This window comes from Cygnus olor, chromosome 10, assembly GCF_009769625.2.
Source record: "Cygnus olor isolate bCygOlo1 chromosome 10, bCygOlo1.pri.v2, whole genome shotgun sequence".
Taxonomy (NCBI): Eukaryota; Metazoa; Chordata; class Aves; order Anseriformes; family Anatidae; genus Cygnus; species Cygnus olor.
Window position 1 is genome coordinate 9,822,286 of NC_049178.1, and position 16,561 is coordinate 9,838,846.

At 36.4% G+C, this 16,561-nt stretch overlaps 1 protein-coding gene across 1 annotated transcript in view; it reads left to right on the forward strand.

Moving 5' to 3' along the window:
- Positions 1 to 13,649, forward strand: part of LOC121075758 (sarcolemma associated protein) — an 84,906-nt gene extending 71,257 nt beyond the window's left edge. The window contains 7 exon segments of the mRNA XM_040569327.1: positions 2,221 to 2,288; positions 2,290 to 2,543; positions 3,856 to 3,972; positions 4,638 to 4,752; positions 4,754 to 4,810; positions 7,205 to 7,339; positions 11,724 to 13,649. Of these exon segments, the coding sequence (XP_040425261.1) occupies positions 2,221 to 2,288; positions 2,290 to 2,543; positions 3,856 to 3,972; positions 4,638 to 4,752; positions 4,754 to 4,810; positions 7,205 to 7,339; positions 11,724 to 11,813 (836 nt within the window). The 3' untranslated portion in view covers positions 11,814 to 13,649.
- The last annotated feature ends 2,912 nt before the right edge of the window (positions 13,650 to 16,561 follow it).

Consider the following 16,561-nt stretch of genomic DNA (forward strand, 5'->3'; position numbering starts at 1 on the left):
CATAAATAAGAGATGTAATGGAAGCTTTTTTCCTAATAGCCATTTCAAATTATATCCCATGCCTCGGAAACCATTCCAGTATTCTTTGTAGTAATCTTCTGTGTAAGTTATTTCTACAACTCCACCAAATTTTAGAAACACTTGTATATTTTTGGATTTTCATTCATACCATGCTTGTTTTCATGCCTGAGTATTTAAAGGGAGAGCTGCTCATAAATAATGCAGACAAAAAAATAAAATTTCTTGGAAAAGCTGCCTGAGAAGCAGCAATTTAGTTGGGCTTGATTAAAAAACATATATATCAGGAAGATATGTATATTGAAAAATCACCGCTTTGCTAACTGATGGGCTTCTGCTGTGTTAACAAGACTTAATTTGTGGTGTTTTAGAAACATGTACTTTTAGTAAGGGTTTGGTAGGTTCAAAGCTTCAAGTACAACAATACACAGGTGATTGTTAATGTTCTGTTGTCTTGCTCTGTCAGATTGTTCTCATCTACTAGTTTGATTACTATTCTGTTAGTATAATCCTGTAGAAATTGTTTCCAAATGAATGAGATGGAAGCCTTTTGTTGCTTGCGTATTCAAAAATCCATCATGCTGCAGATGTTTTTGTCATGGAACAGGTATGCTGCTTCATCTTACACAGGATTGCTGTGAAATCTCATTTAGTGTAGTCTATAATAGCTGTTTTGTATTATAATACATAGGAGTTATCATGGTCTTTACCGTGCTGTATTTTCCTTCCAAAGTGCAGAACTGGGTGTTTCATAGGTTCCTTAGCTCATCTAATGAGCTAAATGTCTTGCTGGAGCCTGTTCAGAAGAGAAAAAAAGTTACATGTTTCTTCTTTACTATATGTCAACTAGCAGCAAAGTTTCTAGATTGTACCTGTGCATGAATCATGCCTATATCTCTGTACATGAAAGGTCTGAAAGACATCAAGCATCATGGATAGTTGTCGTGAAAGCCCCTCCTGAGCAGTTTTTATGCTATATCAGATTACAGCATGACTCGCTCACATTCTCGGTGTCATCTTCTGTAATGGATTGAGAGAACAAAAATAAATGCAAGAAACCTATGAAGGTTACTTAGTCCTCAGTTATCTTCCCCGTGCTTTCCACTGTCCTTGCTTGCCCTTTGCTTCAGAAAAAGTAACATACTACTGTAAGGTGCGTAATTCTAACCCTCTACAATATTTGATATTAGGGTTTTGAGTGATCTAAAGAACTTTGTTCTTTTCTCAGAGGCATTTCTTCATTAATTAGGTAATTGCTTTTTCTCTTTGAAAATCAGTGAAATACATGTGAGCTTTGATTTGTGTACTTTAAAAGGCAAAACAAAAACACTGGGCAAATTATACATTTTGCTTCCATCAGTCAGGTTTTTAACTATAATTTGTTCTTCTTCCTTTCATACTTTCCTTTCTTCTGTACTGTATTTTTGTAAGTATTTGCACAGGATTCTATTTGGCATACATATTTATGAAAAAATAATTGTGCTCAGAGAAGGGATGTTAAGTAATGAAACAGTTTGAATAGGAATAATTTATAAGGTTTGCTTCATGCAGTTGTGAAATGCTGAATAACCCAGCACTTAGGTGACTGCTGCACATTTGCAGTTTGCAGCCACTCATGAGCACTAAAGGTCTTCTTACAGTTCAGTATGTTAGGTGCAGCTATTGCTTTTGATCTAAAATTCATCTTGAGCCTTGCCAAAACACTTTTGCAAAGAAGTAATTGTTTAATTTACAAGTTAAGAGAATGGAGTAGAAATTACACTCTGTGCCTCAAATATTTATAGACATCACAAGTTAACTTTAGCTGCTTAACAGGCAAACATTTCCAGTGTAGTATTGCTAATCTGTTTGGCTTGTCACAGAAGCTTTCTTGCTTTCGTCTTGTTCACTAACCCCCCAGTTTCCCCATTCTGTAATACTTGTTTTGCTTACAACAAATTTGGATCTAAATCTTGATTTCATATTCAGGATAGTTCCTTTAATGTCCTCCACATAACAACCATGTCTAGAAAGCTTGTCAAACCCTTTTTCTTGTTTCTTAACTCTCTGTAATATACAACCCCTCATGTGCGTAGATCATTGTTAATATTAATATGTTTTATTTGCATTAGTTTTCTTTAGTTCTATTAAACTGGGAGGGTTTGTTTAGATTTTCTGTAAATAAGGTTTATAAAAATCGTAACAATTATGTATGTTTTCCAGCTCAGTTGCGGAGGTTGCAAGAAGATATTGAGAATCTTCGTGAGAGAAGGAGGAGCGAAATTTCAAGCCACTCGAAATGAGCTAGTCAGCGCTCAGAATGAAATTCTGTCCCTTCAACAAGTAGCCGAAAAGGCAGCATCAGAACGAGATACTGATATTTCTGCTCTTCAAGAAGAGCTGCAAACTGTGCGAGCAGAACTTGAGCGGTGGAGGAAAGATGCCTCAGATTATGAAAAAGAAATTGTCAATCTACAAGCCAGTTTTCAGCTCAGGTGTCAGCAGTGTGAGGAGCAGCACAAGGAAGAGGCTACTCGTTTGAAAGGTACTTGTTTAATACAATGTCACAGACCACCACAAACAGCATCCCTCTCAGTCTGATGAATGTCAGTAATTCAAATTTTCCTCCCTTCCTCTATCCCTCCTTCCCATCATGCATGCACACACATGCATTTACTATATTTTTATTTATAGATGTGTATCAAGGCTTATAGTGTAATAAAACCCTTTTGTATATTTCATTAAATAGTAACTTTCAATTATGCTTAAATTAGCTTAGGTACCCTTTTGATACCAAAAGTAGGCCAAATGCATGCCATTTGGAAAACGTGTGTTGTTAGAGAGATCGATACTGCTACAGGTTTTCAAAAGGACTTGCATGAAATCTGTATAATTAAATCTATATAACTAAAGCCTGTAAAGGGGTAGCTTCTGAACTTTTAATTTTTATAGCAAAGCTTCACTTGAGAAACCTGCATTTATTATGGGTTAATAAAACAGATGATATTGTGTTCATTTATGTTAAAATACATTTAGAATTAAAGTTTTATTTTGGAAGCATGATGTGCAGAGATACACAAATACTTGGTGCTGAGCCAGATCTGCTAGGCTCATTCATTTGCTCTTCACATGACCTGCCGTACACGCAGGTAAATACACTGGAGTTCTATAGCTTCGGGTCTTGGAGAATCTGCTAATAGAGGTCAAAAGCTCATGCTAAAATATTCTACATGCCACAGAGAAGCTGGTATCTGTAAAATATGCTTTGAATTCTGAGTTAGTTAAGCTTAGAAGTCATTAGAAAAGCTTTTTCCCAGCTGAGACTCCAGTCTCCATCATTATATTACGAAGACATGTAATATGTGATAAAAACCAATTTTACCATAGATTGATTTATTTCAAAGGTCTCATTTTAACCATTTAGTTATTGCTTTAAACATACTGTTCCCTATAGCAGAGGCATGGTTATCTAATGATCTTAGTTGTTTGTTACTTTCAATTAGTTTCCGATTTTCTGCTGAGAAGTGAAATCAAATATGCTTCAGATATGCTTTTTTTGTCACTGGTTTTAAAATACTCGAGTAGACACATAAGCAAGACAATTTTCTACTGCTTTGTGCCTTAAAGAAGCTCACATTAAGAAAAAGCACCAGCTTGTTTACTGGCTCACAAGCTCTTCCTAACAGTAAAAGATACTGTGATATGTTTTATAAATGATTGCAATAGAATTCATATAATGTGATTATAATAATTTGAGCTTTACAGCTAATACCAGGTTTTCCACCATTTATTAGCTAGTGCTGCTTGAAGCATTCATGAAATTATTGTACTCAAAATTTAATTTTATTAATTGCAGGTGAACTTGAAAAAGTTGAAGGCAGAATGGAGTGCTCTGGAAGCTGAATGTGTTACACTAAGAAAGGAAAATACTTCGCTTACATCTGAACTTCAGCGACAAGAGAAGGAGCTTTCTAGGTAAGGGCACAGTGAATTTGTCTAGGAAGGTATCAGAGAAAACTTTAGAGGTTGATTATTCTTATTTCTTCCCAAAACTGGTACTAAATGTCTGATAGTGTTCGTGATTAAATGAACTGAAATTTTGTTTGTATCTCAGTTTTTGGCAGAACACAATTTTGCCATTTATTTCTCCCCAAATGCTTCTGTATTACTTCTCAGATATGTTACATGGTATCCTGATATATTTTGCTATTGGCTTATGCCATTGGAGTAAGCAAAAGAAGCATGTGTGCAAACAAATGAAATACTTCTAACAACCTTGGACAGACTTCTTCAAATTACAAGTTTGTTCACAATGCTTTCATGTATATAATATATAATTAGAGACTAATAAAAAAAGTAAAATATGAAACTAAAAAATTAATGATAATGTAAGTTATAGTATAGATTATAATTACATTAAACATGATAATGTGTGCACATGCATTTAAAAGTCCGTGGACAATCTTTTATGTCAGTACTTTGCATTAGGGAGTCAGTGATGATCTGCACTTCTATGATTGTTCCTAGCTGATTTTTCTGTAATAAATAGAAATGTGAAGCTTTTGAAAGTGAAAACTGCTTTAAAAATCTTTTGTTTAAATTTAAAATAGGTAAAGAATCAATTGGATTTTATTTTTCAGCTCTCAGAAGCAGAGTTTAGCGCTAACCAGCAATATAAGTGTTCTTGAAATGTCTCGAAAGGAACTTGAAAATCAGATGGGATCTTTAAGAGAAAAACATCAACAGGATGCAGCTAGGTCTAAAAAGCCAACTCAGTGAAGCTGAGAGTCAAGCAAAGGATGTTCAGAAAGAGGTAACATGAAACATTTCTGTTTTGAAGGAATACAATGCCCAGTGACTTTCCTTTTATTTCACTATAAAAGCTTAGACGTCAAAAATTCAAAATTTTTAGTAGCAGAACTTTTTCTTTTATTTCAAGTACGTTTATGTTAGGTGACTATATATATATATGTGTGTGTGTATATATATATATATGTATGTATGTATATATATATATATATATATATATATATATATATATATACACACACACACATCTATGGTTAAATCTCAAAGGGAAGATTTCAAATAATTTGTGTTTTGAGAAATTCCTGAAATTTACTTCCATGCATTACCTTAGTAAGAGCATTAGCTTACTTATAAGCTGTTAAAGACAGGTGACCCTTATTAACAGCTTACTTATAAGCTGTTAAAGACAGGTGACCCTTATTCAGAAATGTTCCTGATCGTCATGGTATAGAGTCTAGTTAGCCATTATGAGTCAAAATGTATTCTTAGTCAGTATGATTTTCCTAGTTGGATTTAAGCTTTATTTGAGAACAGGACTACACATTCTTTAGATATGGTTTCCTTTCATCGTGATGGATCACTAGGCTTCTAAAGATGGTTAGCAAGCGCATAAGGAAAAGCCAGCATTTTGAGCCTAGCTTCTAATGATCATGTCTGGAAGAAGGCCATAGTCTCTGTTAGTTTCTTGCTTTCTTCTAGAGGCATTTTGAGAGAAGTTTTCCCCTGTCACTGCTATTAGTTTGTGTACTGCAGTGTTTTTCTTTGCTTTGTCGTTAGGTCATCCGTGTCACATTCCTTACTGTTTTTCTAATTTGAACAGTCTTGCTAATCTGTGTGTTAGCAATCAGACATGTTTGTAAAGTTGCCTACTCTTTTAAGTTTGTGGCAAATGCCACAAACAAATTGAAGGTCATTGGTTCTGTCCTCACTAACCACTGCATGATGACTACTAGAAAACTTGTCATCTGTAGAGAAAATCGAATGCAAGTTTGAAAAAGGAGAAACTGTCCATAAGATAGAAAGATGAGATGCATTGTCCCCGTATTGTTTATACTTAATCCACAGTAAGAATTGTGGCATATTATTTTTTTAAATGCCTTTCCTTCTCTTACGATTGATTTTGCTGTGTGGGAAATGGTTTTATTTGCTTCATACAAAATGTTGATTTTTGCACCTATTTGACTGATCAGCATAGTTGTAAGACCACTATTTAAATGTAAAGGATTCCTTATTCCCCTGTATCTTGTTTTGTCTTTATAGTTCTTACAGTTCTGTCCCATATGCTAATGAGTAATTGTTTGATAAGAGAGATGAGTTAATTTACTTCATATTTCTCTGCTTTGGAAATCATTGCAAGAGTTGATAAGCTGTGTGTTAGCCTTGTGTTCCGAGGTTAGCATGAAGATGTGTTAATTGTGAACCATTCATATTAATTTCTTCATGCACTGTTGTCCATGATTATCATTGATAGATGTCATGTTACTGTATTGTTACTGGTACAGCACGTAAATTGTTCGCTCTGGGAAAGACTCAGCACAGTTGAGTATGAGCAAGCTTTCTGGAAAAGGACACAGTACTCAATGCAGTGATTTTTTCAGAAAATACGTGACAGTCTACTAAAAATGTAGTTTACTTCTAGAATGTCCCAGGTAAAAAGAAACACATTCTTTTCTATTCAGTGATTTGCTGTCTGAATATATTCCTAAGAAGTTCCAAGTCAGGCAAAATTTGTCTGCAAAAGAATCCTCTCAAGTAATATAAAAATGTTATTGATTATTTAATGAGAGATAATGGTGAGCTCATTCTGAACTATTGCACTTGTATGTTCTTAATGTCATACAGCATGGGCAGGTGCTACATTTGTCTGAAGTGGAAAATTTCTGAAGCTCTGGACACTTAAAATATTTGAAACCTAATATAGAAATGTAGCTAGTTAATCTGTGTTTCTAGACTTAATTTGTTAATTCTATCTACTTGTGAATTTTTGTTAGTAACGTGACCTCTAATAATCTTTCTGATTCTGAAGCAAGCTGTAATGTTGTTGCTGCCTGTTTAGTCATTAAGTGAGTTGTTTTTTCTCCTCCAGTAGTAGGGGAGATCGTTACATATCTAGCATGAAATTTATTACACTTCTTTGTATCATGTTATACATAAACACAGAATTTACACTTAATTATCCTGAAATAGCATACAAGGAGTCCTAGTTTTTCAAAGACAGGAACAAAATCTTCATTTAAAAAAAAAAAACAAAACAATATTTTTGTCTTGCTTTTATTGAGAGAGAGTGTTCTGATCCAAGGCAAGTTATGCTGGGCAGAAAAGAAAGCTGGGTGCTAAGCAATTGTAAGCATGCTTTGGATGTCCAGAAATCTGCAGCCTTCTTTCTTTTTGCATTTAGTATGAAAGAACACAGGCAGCGCTCTCAGAACTGAAGGCGAAGTATGAGATGGCTGAGCAAGAAAAACAGTCAATCACAGAAGAGCTTAAACAGTGTAAAGAAAACCTGAAGCTGCTACAAGAAAAAGGAAACAATGTAAGTCTGCCCAAAATACTTGGGGAAGTCTGGTTATGACACCAATTTTGTTGACTGAGAGAACACCTAAGTGTTGAATAGAAAAGGCTGGCCTTAACAAAAGGTCAATGTACCATATCATATGCAAAATTCCATTCTGGTACTACTTATGCAAATTTGCAGGTCATTACACTGGTACAATTATGCATGCAAGTTAAATTTACAGCTCTGTGACAGTTTTAAGTATGGCCTTAGGTATCTGCTGTATTGAAATAATCCAGCTTAACTAATCATGAACCAGAACTAGGCAAAACTTTCTAATTTCAGAGACTGATACATAAGTAAAAGCTGAGAAACTTGGGTCCAAAAGAGTTAAGCAACCTTCTTCGAGGTGCTTTTATTTTATTTATTAGTGAATATTACAACGTTTGTTCCCTCCTCACTCTTGCTTATGCTTCTTAACAGTGATTATCCCTGGTCAGCTCATGCTTTATACACGTAGTTGAACCATTCTTTCTATTCACTAATGGAAATCTTTTCTGCTACAATTCATTTGAGAGGTTCTATCATTAGAATTAAGTTTACAGCTAGGGACAGCTTTTTCTTATGCTGAGGCTTCTGAGATCCTCCAAATGTTAAGTGTGGCAGATGTGTTAGAAGGTAATTATAGCCTTTTAGATACCTTACTGCTCTGGGATGGCCAGTTTGTCTTCCTGTACTGCTGCCATGATCTGTGGTGGGTCAACAACTCCTGTAGTGGTCAGTACAAAATAAAAAGTTTACATGTATTATCCTCTAAAATCAGCTGTGTGCTACATGCCCAAAGTTGATACGAATACTCTTACCATAGCCCACTTACTGAAAGTAAACCTCTGACATAGTTAAACAAAGATGTAAAGAACTCAAAGCTGTTATCATGACTATGATGCTAATATCCTCTTGGAACCTGCTTCCTTTTAAGAATTCTTCTGCAGTGCCAAAACAATGTTGAGATACTGAAATAGACAGATGTGCAGAAATAAACAAACCAAAACTTTCTAATAGAAGAGACCATAATGAAATAATTGTGAATGTGAGACTTCCTGTTCTGTTAAAACACTAATCGCAGCCCTAAGGTGATTAGTGAAAAAGGAGGGTAGTTGAAGGAAGAAAAATACTGTGAGGGGAATTGGAGTACCAGATGAAAGCTTGTGAGGTAAGGGACTTTTTTTAGGAAGAATTTGAGGTGGGTGTTTAAATGAAATGAGGAACTAGACCAGTTGCCAAAATCTGTTTCCAGAAGAGCTACAAGAGTTGAAGCCCGGAGGTCAGGGTATGAAGAGCATCCAACCATATAAGGACTCGCAGGACAAGCTTGCTTATCCAAGCGAGCATTACTCAAAATCAGCAATGTAAAATATGTCTATCTTGTGGATTATTTGAAGCATCATGGATACTGGGCTGAGCTCCAAACTCTAATTTTTCAAGTACTCTTGTCCCCTTCTTACTGGAAACATTATCCGTTACTTCATTCTTTAGGGCAGTGTCCCACAGAAAGTGACTTCCCAGTGTGGGATTTGTTCCTTTTTGTAGCCCATCTATATCTGAGTTTTTGCATATCTTCATATCCTAATAGAGGATGCATGTTTTTGATGAAGCACCTAGTTAAGTGCTCTTCAGCAATAAGGAGAATTTTTTATGTGTTTTGATAAGTTCATGAGGGGGGAAATTTAATCATTTGGAGGCAACTTCATTTAATGTGGTGAATATTTGTCATCTGTCTCGTTTGTGAAGATGCCCCCAGACTTGAATGTGTGTAGCTGATAAATAAACAAATCTCTAAGGTTGTCTGGTAAACTAATAAATGTTAGAAAAGAGAAGGCTTCTCTTTTCCATTTAGAATACCATTTAAATATTAAGGTTTTATACTTTCCCTTTAGGAAGGATGAAGTTTACTTTAAAAAAAAAAAAAAAGAAAAAGCTTAGTGTTCTGAACTGCTTAGCAGTGTGGTGTACTACTTGTGCTTGCATGTTTGTAGTCACTGATTATTTCCTGATGCGCTTCATACGATGGATTTATTTATGTGAATGGTTTGAGAACATTAGCTGCTCTGGTTGACTTAAACTTTTGGCGCTTTTTTGAACACTGCTGTGATTATTTCTACCCATGTGCTTTCTGTGGGAAGATGGCACTGTGATTTGTGGCACCAATGACAAAAAAAAAATTAATACTGCATGGAAATTACTTTAAGAGTTGCACATGATTTGTGAGATTCTGTTTTTCAATCACAATGTTTTAGAAGTCTTCAAACCTGAATTGATCATGTATTTATTTGGCTGAAAGAAATCAGGGTGGCTTCAGCACAAAAAAGTTGTTAAGAAAATACAAAGCATGGTTTGAACTTAACCTCTGTGTGTCTGTGTGTGTGCACAAATATATAGGTTAAGATGCAGAGAAAGCAGATGTCTTCCAAGGACAGCTGAAGAAGAAATTAGGTCCATTTTTGCTTCTAGTTTATCATTTTAAGGATAGAGGCTATATATCCAACATGTGAAGTAGTTTACAGTTAACTGAAAATAATTGAGAAAATATTTAGATTTTTCTAATAAAAGCGTAAGCTAAATGAACCCTGAAGTCTTGCTAGCTGGTAGTTTGGCCCAGCTGCATCACTGGATCGATTTTTAGAATTGCATTTGCTCACAAGGCTGATGCCCTGCCAGAGATGCTGATCTTTGTGGTGTCTCTAACAGCAATATACTTCCCTGATTCATAGTACCTTGGTGCTGAATGTACAGTCATGCTATAACCTTACAGAAATGTCTGAACTACTGGGTTTGCCTGTGGACATAGTTGTAATTAATTCATTAATGAAGGAAAAAGATTGTTTTTCCTGGAGGCTGGTGATGGAAATGAGAAAGGTGGAATGAAGAAGCAGCTGAAAAATTTAATATCTGGTATGAGTCTTTCTCCCTTAAGAAATCCAGTTTGGATTTCCTATCACTTAGAAAAGAAAAACAAAAAACAAAACAAACAAAAAAATAGAATGAAGATACAGGCAAATTCCAAGTTGAGATGAAGTCTCTTAGAACATTTTCTGCCTCCTTCCCTTTATTTTTAAACATTCCTGTTCATTTGAGTAGAATGGTGTACTAACTTTGTATACCAGATTAGATAATGCTGTATTGTGTTAGATGTCTTTAATACATTTCATTTAAAACAAAGCTCACTGACTTATTTTCCCCTCTCTAAATCATCTTTACCTGATTGATTTATAGCACAAAGTGATTTTTAATATCCCTTCCCTTCTTTAGCCTTCCATATTACAACCCGTCCCAGCCGTATTCATCGGCCTAATCCTGGCTTTCCTGTATTGGTGTTACGGCCCATTGTGGTAGCGAAAGGTACAAGCACTACTGTTCAGTCGATGTATGTTTGTCCCTCTCACCTGTATGTGCCATTTCTGTATAAAATAGTGCATGGTGAAATGCTCACAGGTATTTCTTTACCTGAAGCAAACCCTTCATTTAATATTGCCATTCTGTCGATACTGATGAGCTGAGCGATCAACTAATCACTTAACATCTGTCTGATTTCTTTAATTCTAACAATGAATTCCATTCTAACTGGTTCTGAATGTGCCTCTTCTAACTTGGTCTCAGTTTGTCTTTAGCAAATGGGCTACCTTTTGCACAATGCTGTGATGCTAGGGCCTGGAAGAAAGTTTAATTGCTTAATTAACTACGAAAAAATGAAGAGTTTGCCTTTAAATAATAATAAAAGTCAACAAGCTTCAGTTCTTATTTACGGACTAAGAAATTCCTCTGTCTTTAAACCCTTATTTTTCTCACTATGGCTGTGAAGAAGATGGGATAAAACCAAGATGAGAAATAGGTGGTTGGTTTGTATTCTGACCTCTCAGCTTGCATTTCCTCTAACGTCTCCCAGTGTGTCCTTCTCTTATTGTCGTCATAAAATGTTGTGACAGTCCGTTGGAAATGATTTTGTTAGGATCTGTTATGAACTAACTTCATAGATCTGGGTTTGAACCTTCAAAAGCCAAGTTAAAGATGTCAGTACTACGTACACCTGGCTAGCAATTGCTTCGCACAAGTGATGTTTTAAACATCTTAAGCCCTCACGTGTTTAATAGCAGATTTCTTTGAGGTGCGTACGGTAACGAAGCTGGAAATACGGAACTGGTTCTCCTGGTGACCTTCAGTCATGAAGAGCTGTGGAACTCCCTTTGCCAGAGCAACACGGGTCACTGTGCCCCTCCAAGTCAGGACTAGCCTGCAGTAGGGCTTGTGGGTAACATTTTAGTGATGCCTATCAACAGGTACTCAGGACTTTCAGGAACCATGGGGTAAACTGATTAGTATGAATTAGAACAAATATGATATTGATTTTTTTTTTCTTTCCACACAGAGACAATGGCCTTGGATGCCTGTGATGGCAGCTTTGGTTGCTGTAACAGCCGTGGTGCTGTACCCAGGCCTAACCAGAGCTTCTCCATGAGAACTGTTGTTGAATCCATACACCGTCCTCCCTTTAGAAGCTGGCAACATTCATATACTGAGGGAAAACAGATTAATTCTCTTCCTTTTTACCTCTTAATACAGCACAGCTCCGCGTGAGAACAGCAGTAGGGTCATTTGCTTTAAACTGTATAAAATGTATCTGTCTATAAAGAGGGAATAAAATTGTGATTCATCATACTGTGAGCAATATTTTTGCTTACAATTTCATGCAAGTTTTAAATTAGTATGTTGGGATTCTGAATACTATATTGGTGGCCTAAAGTAGGCTTCTTGGTACCAAATTATTTATAATAGCTAGGTTTGCAGACACGTGCTTTAGAATCTGATTGCCAGATTTAAAAGGAAAAACACACTTCTGATTTGGACACCCATGCCAAGTAACCTTGCAGATACTTGGAAAACGGATGCAGTGTGCTCAGTGCCTTTCAGTATGACTTTTTTTTAAACTAGTATACCATTTTACTTGCTGTTAGTCACTGAGCTGTTGGGAACAAGACTTAAGAAAACTTCTCTTATCACGCCTTTTGAAGGAAACATATTTTTCTTTGATAAGGATTGCTTTATTAATGACTTTTGGGGAATAAACACAATTCATGTCCAGCCTTAAAGAGACAGAGATACTGATGGTGGAGACCAGCCTAGATTATTTAGTGTGCGCGTGTGCGAGTATAAGCATGTGTGTGTTCTTGAGTGAGCTAAGGTATTTCTGGGAGCAAATACTTGGTCATTTGATGGACATAGTGCAGTGGTTCAACTCACGTTAACTTTAGTTTGAATGTAATTTATTAAATTTCATATATTTAAAGAGGTGCGTTCTTTAAAAGTATGAATACTTTCTCACATATCACATTGTATCGATTTATTTTTTCAGTCATTTGATACTTTCTGATGAGCTGGAGAAACTCTTTAATTAAGCTTTTATTGACATAACTTCATTAAGAGAACTGCAACAGTGTGATTAGCTGAAAAAATTCTAAGATACATAAAATACTACAAAATTGGAATCATACACCTGGTAATGTATTGTCAGGTGAATGTGATTTTAATTTGGTAGTAGAATTTTGTGCATCCTCATTCCATGGCTGTAAGTACAATGCAGTGGTCCCCATTACAAAGTTTATTTTCCTTATCCAAGTACTATGCCTATTGCTTTTTGCTGACTTTTGGTGGGAATCACTGTAGTTAGTGCTGAATTAAATGTAGACTCTAGTTGTCTTGTTCAGCTCAACAGTTCTGTCAAAAAAGTTTATTAAAGACTTAAATAATATGTTAAAGAATGGTAAAGTAAAATGGCTCTGCTAAAGGAAACTTCAACATAGGGAGATAATCTCAACAATTGAATTGGCTTTAAACAATTCTATGGCAATCAACAGGTAGTTTAAATATTTAAATAGAAATTTAGTATATAATTTACCTTGTAAAGTTTTGAGGGTCATTGTCCTTTAATCAAAGATTCTATCTTAAGTTACATGGGATTTGCTATTGGGAGGATTATTAGTTATGGAAAAAAGTCCACAAGACTCGTAGAAAATATTGTCATTTAGTTCATTCATTTCATCATTTTCAGTTGCAGGAGGCCACCCAACCACAGAACACTCGTATGCCAGTGGTACTCAGTACCTCTTGTATATAGGTTATTGCAAATATTGTTCTGAAATGCTTAACTTCAGAATTACATTTTTTAAAGTAAATAATTGTTTTAAATCTATTTTGTAAAGATATAAAAATACAATAGAATTTCTGGAGTACAGATTAAACTATTTGCACTAACACACGTGATGTGCATGATTTAATAAAATAACTTTACTCTCCCTATGCATGTTTGAGTTGAATCTCATTTGAAAACAATACTCATGCTAAGTTTCTTTTGTGCTACATGTTGCCACAATTACTAGGCGCAATGTCTGCAGCATGTTCAGTAATATCAAGACTTTTTTTTACATTGTATTTCACATTTGCACTGGTTTAAGTTTTTGTCTAGCTGATCTCTCTCCTGTCTGTGGCTTTCAGAAAGAAAGGGGGGAGGAGAGGGCCTTGAAGAACTTGGGAGCATTCTTGCTGGGGAGAAAATAATAAAGTTTTTACAGCTGAAAGCTGGATTGCGCCTGTGGCAGAGGTCATGAGATTGCAGGAGCAGTGGCTGCAGATATGGAAAGCCCTTCTGGGGGAAGGGAGCCTGATGCTGTCTGTTCCTCAGCATCCTGCACTCTCCGGTTGTCCCTTTCAGCCACTTTTCCAACTGATCCTCTTCCCTCCTCCCTGCGGGTAGCATGTAGGTGTGGTGTGAGGAGGTGGAGCAGAGGCCAGGAGCAGGAGTCCCTCGTGGCTCGCAGCGGGGAAGGGGCTGAGTTCCTTTGGACCCACATCGGTGGGGGGCCCCCACTGCCAACGGGTGCCCCATACAGAGCAACACTGCCTGTGACGTAGGCCTGGTTTTGTATTAAAGACAAATGTTGTGTTTTCAGAAATCTTTAGTGCATCAGAGAGCTGAAATTTGAGACCCAACATGGCTGTATTAAAGGAGAAAGATTAATTACGTGCATGTGTGCATATTTACATTGCATACACAGATGCGTAGTACACATTGCATGGGTGCTCATGCTTACAATTATACCTGTGTTTCCCTAATACATGGCCTTTCCCAGGAGTTCTTGACATTTGCATGTTCAAAATGATCAGGAATCAGCACAGTTCACTCCCTGAGAATCCCTGGAGAAGGGCTGGGGAATGGGAAGTTACTGTTTTCCAGCGCATTGACACTAAAGCAGCAAGTGGAGTTTTGTAAGCAGTCTGTCCACAAACCTCTCTTTTCAGCTGGTTTTCATTGTGTTTGTTTATGGTAAATATCTGTGCTCTTTTACATTCAGATTTTTTTTTCTTTTTTAGTTTTGAGGCTTGATTAGCTAAGCCTTGGAATTTCTGCAACAAGAGCAGCTTTTCACAAGCATTTAAGATGCTCTGAATCTACTTGTAAAATAAGTGCTCTGAGCTTGAACCAAACTCTGAGGTTTTAAAAAGGTTTCTCATACTGGGAAAATACATCTGAGAGTTATTTTATTGGTTAATAGTTCAATTTGGAAGATCTATCATAATAAAATATCTGAATGCTTCTTCAGTTTTTCTCTGGAATCTTGATGAGGCACTTCTTTTTTATTATTATTATTATTATTATTATTAAGTTCTAATAGCAATTCTGCCTTCCTGGGGACTACTACAGCAACAGGCATTTGATGTACAACATAAAAACTATACTGTAACTTTGCTGTTCCTTGCAGCTGAACTAAAGGTGTTCTTCCAGTGTCTTCCTGACCCTTATTCCAGATTCTCTGGATGTTTTGGTGCTAAATAGAGAGTTGTGAGCCTGCACAATATATTGCAGAGTTTTCTCATAAAACAGTCTTAGGGAGATTTAGTGTCAAATGACTGATAGCTGAGGCAAAGGTGTATTTTGAGGGTATATTCTTAAATTTTTTTCAATCAAGTCTTCTGAAGTATATCATCTGTTCAAATTTTCAGTGTTTTACGTAATATTTTGAATGTCTCCTGCCTTAATCTGTGTGGCTCTACCGTTCGCAAGAGTCATTTCTTCAGCTTCAATCTTCTCTGTAATAAATGCCCTGCAGATTCATTCCACCAGTAGCACCCGAGTGCTTTAAAACACCAGGTCACCCTAACCCCAGGGGCTTTCGGGAAGCTGCTGTAGCTCACACTAGCTCTGCAGCGGGTTGGCTGGTTTACCCCTGGAGCCTTTTATCCCCTCTGGTTTTTCATCTGCCCTTAGCAACTTGTTTCAAGAGTTTGAATTTTCTTTAAAATATCAGTAGGTCATAGGAAAGAATTAGAAGCTATATTCCCTCTCTCCCCTTCTGTCTTCCAAGCGTATACCTTTAGATCTGTTCTAAGGGTGATTTGTTTCTAGCAAACAACTGTGCTGAATTCCTCAGATCCAGGTGCCTTGCTGTTCCCAGTCCCTCTGTGTGTGCACTTCTGGATGCACAGTTCCTTTCTTCCTTCCATCCTTCCTTTCTTCCATCCTTCTGTCCGTCCTCCTCTGGCAGGAATCAGGCTGCAGTATGTGTCTCCCAGTCCTTCCTGCTTCCCTGGGTTTTTATTTTGTGCCAGCTATTTCAAATTAGTAAGCAAAGATTTGCCCAGAGAGCCAGATTCTTCTGCTGGGAAAGGGTTGTACACATTACTGCTTTAAAAGCTGCTACCGTATTACCAGAATTTGGCTTGGAAATGTAGAAGGCAAATTAGCAAAAGAAACAAAAGTTTCAGCGGTAATGGCCATCAGAGATTCAAATTTCCATTCATTCAAAAGTGGAGGGAATTCATATCTGATTACTGCTCTGGGTATCGCAGTCATAAAACTTCACTGATTTTAATGTCAGAAACATAATATCAAGTTAAATTACAGCACATATTTTAGAAAGAAATCTTGATTTAAGAACTTCAGGAAAAGAATTGGTCACCTCTCTAGGTAAGTTACTTGAGCAATTACTGTACTCTTCATTTAAAAAAAAAAAAAAGCTTAAATTCATCTGGTTTTGGCTCCCAGCTGTTAGATTTCAATATATCTTTTAAAGGATGTTCTACTACTGCAAATGTCCTGATCCAGAGATTTGACACTACATGATCAAAATACCTTCTAATATTATTTTATATGAATGGATTGAGTTTAATTTTTTTTTTCGTTCCTCCGATTATCCTCCGATTTTTGTTGTC